At 40.7% G+C, this 12004-nt stretch overlaps 1 protein-coding gene across 2 annotated transcripts in view; it reads right to left on the bottom strand.

Annotated features, from left to right (window-relative positions):
• The window catches only part of LGR4 (leucine rich repeat containing G protein-coupled receptor 4), a 108132-nt gene that overhangs the window by 24150 nt on the left and 71978 nt on the right, over positions 1–12004 (bottom strand). For both annotated transcript variants that reach the window (XM_025356398.1, XM_025356399.1), the window contains 2 exons: positions 2346–2417; positions 1000–1071 (listed from right to left, as the gene is read on the bottom strand). In XM_025356398.1, the coding sequence (XP_025212183.1) occupies positions 1000–1071; positions 2346–2417 (144 nt within the window). The remainder of the gene's footprint in view (positions 1–999; positions 1072–2345; positions 2418–12004) is intronic.

Genomic DNA, 12004 nt, shown 5'->3' with positions numbered 1-12004 from the left:
TAGAATATCTAACCTAAAATCAAATAGTAAGCTATAATTTATAATTTCCAGGGATGTCTCTTTGGTGCAGTTAAAAATGGCTTTATGTTAGCAAACTGATGGGACAAGCAGCTCAATCATTTTCACCGTACATTTTCTAACTTGCGCGTATTTCCTACTATTTGCGGTTATTTCAAAGTATAATACAAAACCTAAGAGACAAATTCATATACAAATACGTTGTGTCGCTAAAATGCAATTTTATACCGGCACACATAAAGGTGATAACTATTAACATTTTTTATTCAGAGTGCTTCTGGGGAGGTTGCTATTTAAAATTAGACTTCTGAATTCTACCTTTAAAAAGAAAACCAGCATTACTTCTATGTTACAGCCTAGGGATCTGCATTTTAGCAATTTCCCCCTAGTGAGTCTGTTGCAAAGCGTGGTCAAAGTACCACACTTAGAGAAACTATGCCCCAGAGTCCCATTGTATTTGGTATTTAGGACATGAAGTGAGGCAATGCAAATTTGTATTCATTATTCTAGTAGAAGCTAATGAAGTTCCCTGTTTTGAAGAATACTTTTTCATTTTTTCCGAGAAGTTCCCTTGACCACATTGAGGAATTACAATCGATTTGTTCTGATTATCATTACTACACGAAACAGAAACCTCTTTGTGGCTGTTTCTTGACAGTCAAGGCACAAGACACTAAAACTTCTGTACACATATAACTGGTTCCAAAGAGGTGCTGATCACCAGCTGTGCACAAGTTCATGGAAGTACACCCAGCAGTGAATACCCAGTAGCTTTCTCTCAGCCTCTAGGACAAGAGAGGAGGTAAACAGAACCACCTCCTTCTCCCTCACCAAAGGGCATTTTGATAACATCGACTAGCTATCTCTGTTTTTATCTCAGATGAAAGGATAAATCTCCTCTTTCCTTAGGATTCCAGTTCTTTACACCTTTAACAGCCAGAGTAGTCTCTTGGTGAGTCAAGAAATCAAGAAGTTACTTACAAAGACTGCAAAGCACTCAGCCCTCGAATGGCTTCACTGGGTACTGTTTTCAACTGATTATTCTGGAGCGTTCTGAAAGAAAGTTTTTGGTTAGTGAGTAACAAGTGATAGTTACCATTTTTTCTTAGAAAAATTCAGAGCCTTTTTTTTTTTTCCCAAAAAAATATTTCCAATGGGAAAATGTGGGGGGAGGCGGAGGTGGAAAGCATCTAAGACAAGAGAATTGCAAAACTCTAGGAAGCACTTGCTGTAAAGCCAGAAAGGAAACCTATACTGCTATCCCAAGCCATGCCCTAACACAGACTTGCTGGGTAATCCACGTTTCCAAGGGTGGTTTTGTTTCTGGTAATTAAGGCACTCTAGTTAATGTTCATCACCCTGGGTACTATCAGTTAATGTTAATTAGGAGCTATAACAAGTTAACTGGGAGGTATAATAAGCAATTCCGTTGGAATGCCTAATGCCTTTTCAAATTGGAATAAAGCGGAGCCCGGAAACACGGACATCAGGTAAAGCCAATTTTTCCAAGCGGATGGCAGATCCCAAGCTCTTAAGGAACAGCAGCAATGTCCTCAATGCATGTGGGGCCAGAAGAGAACTAGAGCTTTGATCATCTACTAGTTAGGGCCTGCCAAATAGATGCATAGATCCATACTGAAAATGAAATCCTTTTGATTTTTTGCCTGAAGCCATTCCTGTCACATTAATAAAATGACTGCCTGACATGAATCATAACCACAGAATAGAAGAGATAAAGGTCCTACCTAGCTCACTGAACCAGAGAGGTCTAATGACCTGCTGAAGGTCATCCAGCATGGTAGTGGCAGAAGTGGGGGCAGTCAGTTCCCCTGTTTCCTAATCTGCCACACTCCAGGCTCCTGACCATTGCCAGGAATTTACTTCCTCACTGTTCGCTGGCTATATAAATTGTAGGCATCTGAATTCCCTTGAGCTCTAAAATTATTTTAACATTTGGAGCGCTTGTAAGCCTTTTTCCCTTTTACGGTCAGGTAATTCAAAGTTCTTACAGCTATAAGTAGAAACAAAACCCTACCAGTAAAACTTAAGTATGAGTTTGCTTCAATGCATTAGGCACCCAAAAAGCCTAACATTCAACTGTAATATGCTGGAGGTCAGAATACCTATTAGTTAGAGTTTTAACTTTTGTTATCTAGATGCAGGGTTGCCCAAATCAGCCTCTAGCCTCCCACACTCCCCACTGGCCACTCCTTAAATCTTTTAATCCTGAACTAAAAGAAACTGTGCTTAACCTAGTTCCAAGCATGTTGACTATGCAGAAAGAAAATACACAGCCAGCTGTGAAACTCTAAAATTGCATTACTTACAGAACTTTGAGTTCTTTCAACCCAGACAAGGCCTTTGGGTGGATAAAAGAAAGGTCGTTGCCCGCCAATTGTCTAGAGGAAAAAAAAAAAAAAAAAAGTAGCAAGAAAAAAAGATAGTGATTCAGACTTAAAATTCCGAATTTACAAAAACCTAATCTGTGATTAAAGCTCTACGTTAAACATTTCTCAAGTCTATCTGACATTAAACGTGGACTTAAACCCTTGCTAAAATGATCCTGCTAGTCTTCCAATGAGATAAATGTCTCTAGAATTTTTTTTTTAAGTCCCAATACAATAATTTAAGCAGGCACATTTTTATTCTGGTGAGGTCAAGCAAGCCAAAACACATTACACCAAATTAAGTTTGCTATTCATGGTCACTCTGCAGCTTGCAGTGTTTTCTAAGGGCCTCATAAACACAAGACTACTGGTCAGCAGGCAAGAGTGTTTATACAGATTAGAGCAAACCAGTCTGTCAAGGAAGAATGCTTTTGGGAGGCAAGTCAGCCTGTTATCTCTGCATAACCAAGGGCAGCATATCCAGTGCAAAAGAGAGGCAAAAAGTGAGTCATTGAAAGCATAACTTTCCAAACAATGGCCTATATATTTTTTTCTGAAGTAAACAGGTTTTCCTAAAGAAATATTGACATGACAAATTCAAGTGGGGATAAAAGTAGAATAAGGAAATTATAAGAATTCTTTGGATCCTTTTGTAAGAAATCTGGGCACCCAGTTCATTCTGAGCCCTACTTTTCCTCCCATTTCCCTGTGCATAGAGAGATAGAAGAAAAAGTTGAACAGAGGATATTAGGGAGAAGAATCAGGATGCAGGGCAGTGATTCACGTAAGTTAACTTGTAGACAGGTGAAGTGAAGGAAAGTTTTCAAATGTGTACTCAGAAATGATGATTGTGTGTTCATATGATCAAACACAGGACACTCCTGGTTCCTGGTTCTGTCAGGGATACTCTCCTAAACAGCTAGATTCTGTAACTATGTATATATATATTTTTTAATGCTCTTTTCCACACATGTCTCAGGATCACATAGTCACCAAGTCCTCCTTTAAAATTCCTCTGTTAAAATTTATAATTAAATTTTTTAAGTTTAAAAATTTATAAAACTTAATGTTTATAATCCCTCCTTTAAAAGGTATGCATTTCCACTATTCTTCCTATTCCCTCCCTAAAACCTCTGCATCCCTAAGCCTTATTCATCAATTTATTCATTCATTTAAAAATGAGTACCTAGTAAGTGCCAGACACACAACATCTTTAGGTTCCCCCCTCTCCTCTTCTAATCTATTCCACTTATATATCCTGATTTTAGGGATACAAGAAAGATACTTTACCAGCCTTAAAATCTGAAGTCACTGTGGCCTGAAGCTCTACTTTTAGATGCATTGTTTTCTCTTGAAGTGGTGTTCCACTTATTAATAAAATGCAAATTGGCCTGGGAAGTGTAATCCTTACGTAACATTAACACACAGGTGATTGCACTGAAGATAGGGGGCAGCAAGGGGACAGGAAAGCAAACAGCCAAAAGACCCAGAAAAGGGGTAAGTATGAAGAATTATTTCTTCAATGGCAAGAATAACAATGCTGGATTCTCAGGCAATACCACCAAGTTTAGCACAGTTCATGCTCCTAAACTAAATTCTTCCTAAAAAGTCCTTCCACCATGCACTTTGTTTCTCACAAGGCATCCAAGCACCTACATGCTACACTGCATTGCCTTTCAACATTTCTCCATAACCCAGGCTCACAACAGCTTGCTTTGTGCCGTCAGCCTTGTAGCCCTTCACCTCTCAGGGCCCACCAGAAGTAAAACAAGGGACTGAAGAAGATGGTTTTAAGTCCTCTTCAGTTGCTTCCATTTTAAAATATTTCTCTTTAGCAAATCCTCTGGGTTCTAGACTAGCCAGCTTTACCACTACATTTTTAACTTATTTATTTATTTTATTTATTTATTTTGTTGAGATGGAGTCTCACTCTGTCGCCCAGGCTGGAGTGCAGTGGTGCAATCTTGGCTCACTGCAATCTCCACCTCCTGGCTTCAAGCGATTCTCCTACCTCAGCCTCCAGAGTAGCTGGGATTACAGACGCCCACCACCACGCCCAGCTAATTTTTGTATTTTTAGTAGAGACAGGGTTTCACCATGTTGGCCAGGCTGGTTTCGAAATCCTGACCTCAAATGATCCGCCTGCCTCGGCCTCCCAAAGCACTACATCTTTTAAATGTTTCACCTAGCAACCTCATTTGTACCCCCTTAAACACTCAACTGCAATGCTGCTTCTCTTGAAAGCTTCAGTTCTTATAAATGTGCCCTATGCATGAACACTCAGAGCTCATAAACTTCGTCACAAGCTACCGTCTACTGGTTGCTTCTTGTATATTAGTCTTGTGGGCCAAGTACAAATGCCTTCAAGAGCAGGGTGTGCATCTCAAACTTCTGTTACCACCCACCAACATGCCAATTCATTAGCTAGAAACTGCTTTCTCAGAAGCTCCTCCTTGAAAATGCTCACCATTCCGAGGCCATAGCATCCCAAAGTCTACCTTAGTGCAAGCTTGGTACAAGCAATCTCAAAGGGACCTGTCTCACTCATTAAATTCAACTGATAATGCTCACAGATGTAATGCAAAGTGTTTAAAAGGTCACATTTTAAAAGATCAAATTGCACCATAAGAGCCATAAGAGGCAGTAGTCATCTTTTCCCAGGGCCTCAGATAGCCCTGTGATTGCTCTTCCAAGTGTTAAAAAGCTAGAGTCCTCCAAAAAAGAAACACTATAAACAGACTAAGGCTGTTGCAGGATTCTTATTATTCTTTTGTCTCTAATACGAGTCTTGAATGTCCTTGAATCTATGGGGCTTTCCTTGAGTTCAGCCTATTGTGCTGGGCTCATTAAATAAAAAAAAAAGAAAAGTATTTTATAAAGTAACAAAGAAAAGTAGCAAAATGCAGAACACCTGATTATCTTAACTTGTCAACAGAAAAGAGTGTTTGACCACATTAGCCAAAATATTTGCTTCCTTTTCCCAAATCTCTGCCCCTTTTATAAACCATGAGAAAACTAAAGTCACGTAACTTCAAAAAGCATTCTCTTTCTCCTCTATCTTTATATAAATGACAAAATGAGCTCTGCATGAGGCTTATCCTGAAATACAAGCCAACGATCTGAAGAAATAAACACTGCTGGTATGTGGTGGACAGTGATAATGCCTTCCAAGAGGACACCCTACTTTGATTACTTAGTTTGTTAGAAGAGTAAACATATCCTGTGGAGCCTTCAGGAATGTATCTACCTAAGTTTACTGAGCTGCTGTGTTAATGAGTAACAAGCACAGCAGCTTGGTAAAAGCTCTGCAGCTTCAGTAATTGCACCCTCCAGAAGCTCTTCACATGTTGCTTATTTTATGAGCTAGTATTTCTTATAGCAAACCTTAGGGATGCTTCATGTCTAAAAGCTCAGATTCAGAAAAGTGCAAAGTAAATAAATAGCAGGGTTAGGAACAAAATCCCAAATTCTTTGGAAGAAAAAAACTATAAGCCTACAGTAGTTGCAGACACTGTGATAGTGACAGATGGTACACAAACATTCTTTCATTTTAATCATCTCAAGACAACCGCCCTGCTTTTCTGAGTCCCTGAGTGGTTAGGTGACTTGGCCTAAGTCACACAGCTGGTACATAAAGGAGCCAGCATTCAAGTTCTCATGCCTGGCTGGCTGAAATACGTATCCACTTCTACCTGTATTGTGATGCCTCTGGTAGTCACCAAAAGATTAGGAAATAATTCTCAGAAAACATGGGGCAGAGTGGACTTGGGCAAGTTCATAGCCTTGTCTGAGTATCAATAGCTGTCACCTAGCAGAACAAAGCTAGTAAGGAGAGACTATGCATTAGGAGCTCAGAACTGCAATTACAGAGAAGTTTCCAACAGACCTACAGTGCCATCCTTCCCATAGCCAAAGATGACCAGCAAGAGGGGCTGAGAATGGGATTACCTGAGTGCCCAAAGGTAGGTTATGTCCTAAACTCAGTGAGACTTGGTTAAGGATATACAGCATTCTCTGTTGTTTGTTTTTTTATTTTTATTTTTTTAATTTTTTTAGGCAACTCCCAAGGAAAAAGAGGTGGCTGATCCTGAGGAGGAATTTGGCCCTCTATTAGCAAAGACCAGCCACTTCCCATTCCATGCTTGGGTTTGCACTTCAGTGCTATAGACAACAGTTTTCTTAGTTTCTCACTACTTCAGGACCTATTGGTTACTCCCAGAAAACCTTTTTCATTGACTAAATCATGTTATTTATATTTTTCTTTTTGCCCCACAAACAATATTCTTTTACTATTTTCCAGAGCCTGTGAAATACTAAAGAAAAAAAATAACAATCAGGGTGAAAAAATCAGGGTAAAAGTGGTATGGTTTTCTGTCTGTAAAGGTGGACAGTCCCAGGCACCAGTTCTTTCCCCTTTGTGTTCTGTTTCCAAAAACCACAGAGAGTGTCTCTCTGCAAGGCTTCAACCCCATCCACTCTTTGACTCCTCCTGTTATCACCTGATGTTTTTTCCTCCTGGACTACTGCCATGAACTTCCACAGTATTCCTGCCTCAAACCACTTAATCTGAAAAAGCACAATTCTAAGCATTTTCCCAAAGGCTCTCTTTTCCCCTACTGCAACTTAGCACTGTTACTACGTCCAAACACACAATGCATTGCCACCTCTGCCTCATTGCTCATACCATCTCCTTCACCTGAAATACCCACAACTCTGCCCTCTGCAAACTGAAGCCTTGTTCAAGTTGTCCAAGTAGGGTACACTACCACCGGTATGAACTCATTATGATACCACCTTCCTTTGATTCCACAGGTACCTTAGACAAAGCTGTCTCATTGGGTGCATCTTAGTCTGCCTTTAGTTCCTTTGTACTGCTCTGATCTTCTTCAATGATCTTACATGTCCCTCACGAGCAGGGACTAGGTCATCTTTACTCTGTATTCCTTTGTACGATCCCTTAAAAAGAGAAGACACTTGGTATTTGCTGTAATGTCTCCACTAAGCCCCATTGTAAGACTCTGGATTTGCAAAGCTAATATTACTACTGAAAGGGTGAGAAAGCTTCCTGATTATCTTCCCTTTTCTGCAGCTTTTCTCATTTCATTTCTACTCCCTCAGTCTCCTAACAGGAAAGAAAGAACTACGTGGCTAAAGTGTCAAGTGCCAGGGCAGACATTTTCTTTCTTGACATATGCTGGAAGTATATTTTCTTAAGGAAAGGTGGGGAGGAACTTTAAACATGGGAACATCAGTCCACTGGTCCACAGTAGTATCTCAACACACGCTATGTTGTGCACATGATCACACAGAATTAAAACAAGTCTAGCAGGATTTCAAAGGGGACACCGTTTACCTTAAGGCAACTCCCACTTACTCTGTTTGCTACAACAGTCCCAGAAGCAAAGAGAGCAAAGACAGAGAATGGAGAGAAAGAGAAAGGGCAGAGGAGAGGCAAAAAGCAATCCTCTAGATTTCCGCTTTCCCATTGGATTTGGAACCATTCCAGGAAGCGGCATACAAGTGACTCAGTGTGTAATGTATCTGTGAATCTGTTTTGTGTGCATTTATTATTCATAAAGACCATGGATTGACATTAGGGGCTCCTTCCAGGGAAAGCTTTTTGGAAAGCAAGTTTTCAATAATATCCTCGACTCTTAATGCATATATGACCTGAAATTTCCTATCTGCTCTCCCTTCCAGCAGGGGGAAGAAGTAGAAACTGCGCTGTCTAAATATGGGGCACTGGTCAAGGGTGTGTGTGAAGGACTAGGCCACATTTCAGATGGTAACCTGGGCCAAAGTTAATTTCTTCATGAAATGCACTGAGCTACACTAGTTTCTTCCCTTGGGAAGCAACTTTAAAAACATGAGAGGCAAGTGTGAAATACAGAATTTACCAATTGGTGTTATTTCTCTGAGAAATGCTGTGACTAGGTTTCTTGTGGTCTATTACAGAAATTTCATTGTAGCCATTTGGCTGGAATTCTAGCCAAGAATTAGTAGAGTAAGAAATACCATATACACACTGATTAGACATATGGACTGAGCAGCGGGGAGGGCACATGAGGATTCAGTGGCTTTTAGCAGCTGTTGTGAGAAGACGTCGGGCAGAAAAAGCAGAGGGAGGCTACAGCAACTGTGCACACAAATAATAGAGTACTTTCTTACTAATGGCAATTTCCCTTTCCCCTTATGGAGAGGTTGGAGAGTAGATGATAAAGCCAGAAGAGAGTGACCACAGCCTCCCATTCACTATGTTCCTACCTTCCCTTTGCAGAGGTGGTTACCAGATGGCCTGGTATTTTGCTCCCGTCAAGTCCTGCCTGAAAAGTACTTTGAGCACCACCATTCCCTTCTGAGCAACATTTATCTACCCCTCAGCAACGTTTTCTCCTCTTCCTCTTTCTTTCTCTCTCTCTTTCTCTATTTCTTTCCTTTTTTTGAGATTAAGTTTCGTCCTTATTGCCCAGGCTGGAGTGCAACAGCAGGATCTCAGCTCACTGCAACCTCCACCTCCCAGGTTCAAGCAATTCTCCTCCTGCCTCAGCCTCCCAAGTAGCTGGGATTACAGGCATGCCCCACCACACTCGGCTAATTTTGTATTTTCAGTAGAGACTGGGGTTTCACCAAGTTGGTCAGGCTGGTCTCAAACTCCTGACCTCAGGTGATCCACCCCCCTCAGCCTGCCAAAGCCCTAGGATTACAGGTGTGAGTCTGAGTCACCGGGCCTGGCTCTCCTTGTTTATTTTTACACCTACCTTTTTTTTTTTTTTTTTTGAGACGGAGTCTCGTTCTGTCGCCCAGACTGGAGTACAGTGGCACAATTTCAGCTCACTGCAAGCTCCGCCTCCTGGGTTCACGCCATTCTCCTGCCTCAGCCTCCCAAGTAGCTGCGACTACAGGCACCTGCCACCACGCCCGGCTAATTTTTTGTATTTTTAGTAGAGATGGGGTTTCACTGTTCTACACCTACTTTTGAAACCACACATAGGAAGTATCACAGGTGGTACCCAAACATAGCCAGGCTGCTTCTCCTGGGATGCCATTCTATTCCCTCAAGTGGGTGGATCACCGCAGTGCCGCGTATGTGTGAAGCACACTAGGCACAACCACCAGCCCATGACACTGCCTGCAGAGAAGGCATTTCTAGTTCAAAACTGAACTAAAGCATTTAACAGGATGCGAGTGACATTCTTTTATTAAATATAATTTGAAATCATCAAGATCCAAAATTTTGGCAACTGCCTTTTTTTTTTTTCTTTTTGAGATGCAGTGGAGTTTTGTGCTGTCTTCCAGGTTGGAGTGCAGTGGCATGATCTCAGCTCACTGCAAACTCCGCCTCCTGGGTTCAAACAAGTCTCCTGCCTCAGCCTCTGGAGTAGCTGGGATTACAGGCGCCCACCACTATGCCCAGCTAATTTTTGTATTTTTAGTAGAGACGGGGTTTCACCATGGTGGCCAGGCTGCTCTCAAACTCCTGACCTCAGGTGATCCACCTGCCTCAGCCTCCCAAAGTGCTGGGATTACAGGTATGAGCCACCATATCCGGGTGGCAACTGTTTTAAAAAGCAAAATACATACTTCTTAAAGTCCTGGGCCATATATTTATTAATATGTCATGGGCTATGTGTTCAGAACTATGTTGGCTCCTGTGAGAAATAAAGACTGAAAGAGGTATACTGGTTCCCATGTAGGAGCATTTGGTATCAATATACGTAACAAAAAAACTATCATTTGTGTAGTACTTTTCATTTTCCTTGTCCTATTATTATACAGGTTGAGCATCCTTAATCTGAAAATGTGAAATCTGAAATGCTTCAAAGTTCGAAGCTTTTTGAGTGCTGACATGCATGACACTCAAAGGAAATGTTCATTGGGTATTTTGAATTTCAGATATTCAGATTTATGATGCTCAAGCAATGGAAATATTCCAAAATCTGAAAAAATGTGAAATCCAAAACACTTCTGGTCCCAAGTATTTCAAATAAGGGATACTGAACCTACTGGCCCACAAAACCACCCTGTGTCATGGGCCAAGCAAGCTTATCACCCCCCCAGTCCTCCTGTTTTTTCGTTTTTCTTTTTTTTAAAGAAAAGGAATATGAGCCTATTTCCTACGTGCCTTCCCCAAAGACCTACAGCACCTAAATAATGTAAATCCCAGGAATAAAACAATGTAAATAAACTAATGTAAATCCTAGAAACAGAACAGTGTTGTTTTGTGTTATTTTATTCCTTTTCTTTCTTTTTTTTCTTTTTTTTATTTTTTTTGAGAAGGAGTCTCACTCTGTCAACCCAGGCTGGAGTGCAGTGGTGCAATCTCGGCTCACTGCAACCTCTACCTCCCAGGTTCAAGCGATTCCCTTGCCTCAGCCTCCCGAGTAGCTGGGATTACAGACGCCCGCCACTATGCCTAGCTAATTTTTGTATTTTTAGTAGAGATGGAGTTTCACCATGTTGGTCAGGCTGGCCTTGAACTCCTGACCTCAAATGATCCACCCACCTTGGCCTCCCAAAGTGCTGGGATTACAGGCGTGAGTCACCGCACCTGGCCTGTTTTGTGTTATTTTCTACCATTGACTTCAAGAGGACCAGAGGATATGGTTACTTAGTGAATAAAGAGGGCTAACGACTAACAGCATCCTTTATAGTTCTGCTTCGACACTGTTGCTATCAGTATAATCCTCATCTGAGACAGCACATCAGAATAGTTCTACATCAACTAACGATGTACTACCCCATTTCTTCACATACTAGGGAAGACTTGCATCTTCATATAACTCTTATGAAAGTATATGTAAAAATTTTATGTTTTAAGAATGTACATGAATTAAGAAACCCTTATTATGGAAATTCTCAAGGTTTTAGGATAGCTTTCCTTTGCCGAGAAGGGAGAAGTTATTTCACATATATTTCATATTATATATTTCTATTTAAATGCACGACAATGAAAGCCGTAATGCTTAACAAAAAATAAGTATGTTTCTGCTAAAACTTGGTTTACAGGCCATCTAGAACTCTTCTACCTACTAAAGAGCTTTATATTCAATTCAAGGAAACTTTTTAAGTTCCACCCGCACCAAATTGGCCTTGTGTCTCCCACTTCTTACAGGAACCCATGGAATACTTTATTTTATAGGTAAATCAGTAAAAACCCAGGCAACAGTTACACTTCCTGAGCAAAGTTATCCTGACAACCTAGTCATTTACCCTCTGGAAATAAGCACATGCAATATCCGCCCATGTGAGGAAATAATATGTTCCAGCTTTAAAAAAATTTACAGCCCACGTCAACCAACAAATATTTATTGAGTTTCTACTACAGGCCAAGTACCCTAGGTATGGCAAAGGAGGTACTGAGTTTTCCCATGACATTTCTTGTTTCATTTCTTTTAAATAAGGACAGTTCATTAATCACAAACTTCAATGGAATTCCATTTTTATATAGACAGATAAGGTTTCTTACATCAATCAATTCAAAATGAGAAGAAATCCTTTATCTTAATCCCTCCCTCCATTTCAAGTTCAAGAATGTGGTAACTGCCACCAAGGTCATATAGAAGTGTGACAACAGGCCCTGCCCTTCCTTAGAGAAAAGT

This window comes from Theropithecus gelada, chromosome 14 (assembly GCF_003255815.1).
Source record: "Theropithecus gelada isolate Dixy chromosome 14, Tgel_1.0, whole genome shotgun sequence".
NCBI lineage: Eukaryota > Metazoa > Chordata > Mammalia > Primates > Cercopithecidae > Theropithecus > Theropithecus gelada.
This window is presented reverse-complemented; position numbering and strand designations above follow the sequence as displayed.